A 3,250-nucleotide genomic window follows, 5' to 3' on the forward strand; every position below is an offset into this window, starting at 1 on the left:
GACCAAGTTTCACAATTTCATGTTCCAGTTTCACATAATAAGTTACAGGATTCACAAAATTAGAAATAGAAACTTCTAAAGTGAAGATCAACTATTCATGACAAAGTTTCACAAATTCATGTTCCACTTTCACAAGATAAGTTCCAGGATTCACAAATTAAGAAAAAGAAATTTATTAAATCAAAATATCAACCATTCTTGTACAATTCACAAATTCACCTTCAAGGTTCACACAATAAGGTCTAGGAATCACAAAATCACCAAGTAAAAGAATACTCCTTTGCTAAACAAAACCAACTGACCAACGTAAAAACCAAACGTCTAACCAAATGCTCAAGTTCAACGCCAAAATAAAACGCAGTTAAAACTTGTCTTCTTCAATCGTCATCTCTATTCTCATTGCTTAAGAATACTCATTTACATCATTTTTCATTCTCGACTTCTTCCTCTTCTTCCCCTTCTTCCTCTTCTTCCGATGTGTCTCCCTATGTCAAGAATCAAACCTTGAATTAGATACTTTTTTTGAAAAAAAATTAGTAGACAAATATTACAAGGACATAACTAATATAAGAAAAAAAAAGAGTTGCATTTTCAAGTAATAATAAAATTAAAAGACAAGAGTAGAATAATACATACTTGATTCTCAGGAGGATGCTCTGCAAACTCATTTGGACAATTTCTTTTATCATGGTGTGACATGCGTTTACACTTAGCACACAACCTTTTCGATTTTTTGCCTTCATAATTGCCTTATTTTTGCTGCTCACCAACCTTTTACCACTACCTTTGTTTTTAGAGACCTTCGGTGGTAAGATTTTGACTTCTTTTGGAGCCTTACAGTTGAGAAGGACCTCCAATTCTTGTTCTTTGGTCTAAGGCTTTAGGTTTGGCTCCAACTTCTCTCGGAATTCTTTAATTAGCTTGGCAAACTCTCTCAGATCCAACTCTTGTTTTCTTTTGAGCATACCAATAGTTGCGTAAATCTCAGACCACATCCGAGACATTCCAAATTTACTATTATACCAGTAGGATCGTATTTTTCCAGAAGATTTCCGTTCAAATCATAAACCGGGTTTCTGAGTGCATTCTTACTCCATCTACGCAAAATGTATTTCTCAGGTATTTCCTTAAAATTTCCCGAGCAAATCCAAATGATGTGGTTGCATAAAATACCTTTCCTTTTAAACAATTTACATGTACAACTGACACCCATTGTTCTCCTATTGTACTCAACTGCATATCTCTTTCGCTTGTTTGCGTCCTCAACAATTGAAACTTCAAAGTTAGTTACTGGATCTGGTGGGGTGTATCCACAAACACTACACGCATTTACCGAAAACTTAAACTCCTCTTGGAACTCAAAGAACACTTCATGTGTATAGACCTTCAATGCATGGGCCTCCCAGTTTGACCCGAATAGGGTTTCAGGCATTGAGTTGTTGCTCTGTGCTTCAAGAAGCTTTAGATTGTGCCTTTGTTGGTCCATGGCACTCTCAAATCTCATCCAAAATTCTACGAGATTCCCATATTTATTTTAAAATCTCTTGAAGAAGCTATTCGAACTCAATGATCTTTGTGTGGTGTTTAAAATGTTGCCCATTTGGCACATTCCTGAAATAAGAGGGTATCCACTTGTCTCGTTCGGCAAACTTGTCAGTCAACCATTTATTTCCTTCTAACGAGAACTCGCTAATGTCTTTAGCCCAATTCTCTTCAAATTCCTCAGGCTCCAAGTCCTCGCTCCAGACAACATTGTTAAGACGGCTTAAGAAATCAGTCTCTTTGCAAATTGTGCTCCCAACCTTGTCTGTTACTTTCTTCATAATGTTGCACATGCAAAAGCGATGTCTTGCTTTTTTGAACACGGCTGAAAGTCACAAAATCACATTATCTATTGTAAAGATCATGTTTTAATAACTAAATTCAGAAAACCAGTCCCTAAATTCACGAATAAAGTCCCTGGATTCACCAACAAAATAACTAAATGATTTCACAAATTTGAGGGCCACGTTTTACATAATGAGGTCCATGTTTCACAATATTACCTACTAGTTTCACAATATAAACTCTAGCATTCAAAAACTAAACCAAATTAAAGATGTCGCTTGCCATACCGGGAATAAAGTTACAGAGCACCAAATAAATAACTAGATGGCAAATAGTGTCCCTAGATTCACCAAATAAATAACTAGTTTCACAAAAGTAAGATATACAAACACACCTGGAACTGCATTTATGTGGACAGGGGCCACCCACGCCACGCGCACCCGCGCGTTGTGCTTTTGAGGCGGTGGCACTTCTTCCAATGGACTTTTGTTTGCCAAAGCACGTCATAGGCCATTACCAATTTGTGAGGCGTTGAAACCGGTGGAAGGTTGAATAAGCCTGCATTTGTGGAGTCGCCACCAATTTATTGTGGAAAATTGGAAACCGTTCGAATACCTCGTGCCATGTCAAGACACAAAGTAATGACATGAACACTAAGAACTCGTTACCCTTAGCATTCTATGACTAAAATAACTCTCGAGATGCCAATGGACACGGATGTCCAGAGATAACTGGAGTAAGGGGTGCGGGTACGTATCAGGAAGTTCTTTAATTCGAATACCTAATCCCGCCCGCCTCGATAGCGGCCGCTACTAATGATTAGGGAAGTTATTCATATTTGATATGTCGTCGATGTAATGCATACAATGCAACAAACATGGATTAATCCTAGCATGTGCATTTAGACTGTGTCGGTTAACACGTGTTTTAGCAAACAATTTGGTCGAAGTAAATGTTAGATTCAATACATGTGAATGTCATATAATTAAATCATGCATAATAATAATTACGATAAATGAATTACAATAAGTAAAATTACAAAAATTGCACACTTTATTTGATCTACGTCAAAAGCACGCTCAAAGACGGCATTTCAAAGAAGAAAATAAAAGAAAAATAAAATTAGAATTAAAATATGAAAATATGTCAGATTAGAGGTGATAATATGAATAATATTTGATTTAAACCGTAATTAGGAGCTACGTCAAAACAAGAAAGAGTTCAGAGGTGGAGACCAACCCAGAACAGGTGCAGCATCTGTTGCGTCCTCTGGAAGAGGCGCAACACTTCATGCGTTTGTTCTAGAGCTGGGTTCTAGCTGTGAAGTCAGAATCGCAACACTGTTATTGTTCGTTGGTAGATTTAAGATGGATTATCGATATTAGACTTAAATTGAAGTGTTTTAACCGATTATATGTATCTG

General features: G+C 36.8%; 1 protein-coding gene across 1 annotated transcript; it reads right to left on the reverse strand.

Annotated features, from left to right (window-relative positions):
• Positions 1-934: 934 nt before the first annotated feature.
• LOC141641150 (protein FAR1-RELATED SEQUENCE 9-like) lies at positions 935-1,486 on the reverse strand. The gene has a single exon (XM_074449823.1). The coding sequence runs from the start codon at positions 1,484-1,486 to the stop codon at positions 935-937; it is 552 nt and encodes a 183-aa protein (XP_074305924.1).
• Between the last annotated feature and the right edge of the window lie 1,764 nt (positions 1,487-3,250).

Source organism: Silene latifolia, chromosome 2, assembly GCF_048544455.1.
Source record: "Silene latifolia isolate original U9 population chromosome 2, ASM4854445v1, whole genome shotgun sequence".
NCBI lineage: Eukaryota > Viridiplantae > Streptophyta > Magnoliopsida > Caryophyllales > Caryophyllaceae > Silene > Silene latifolia.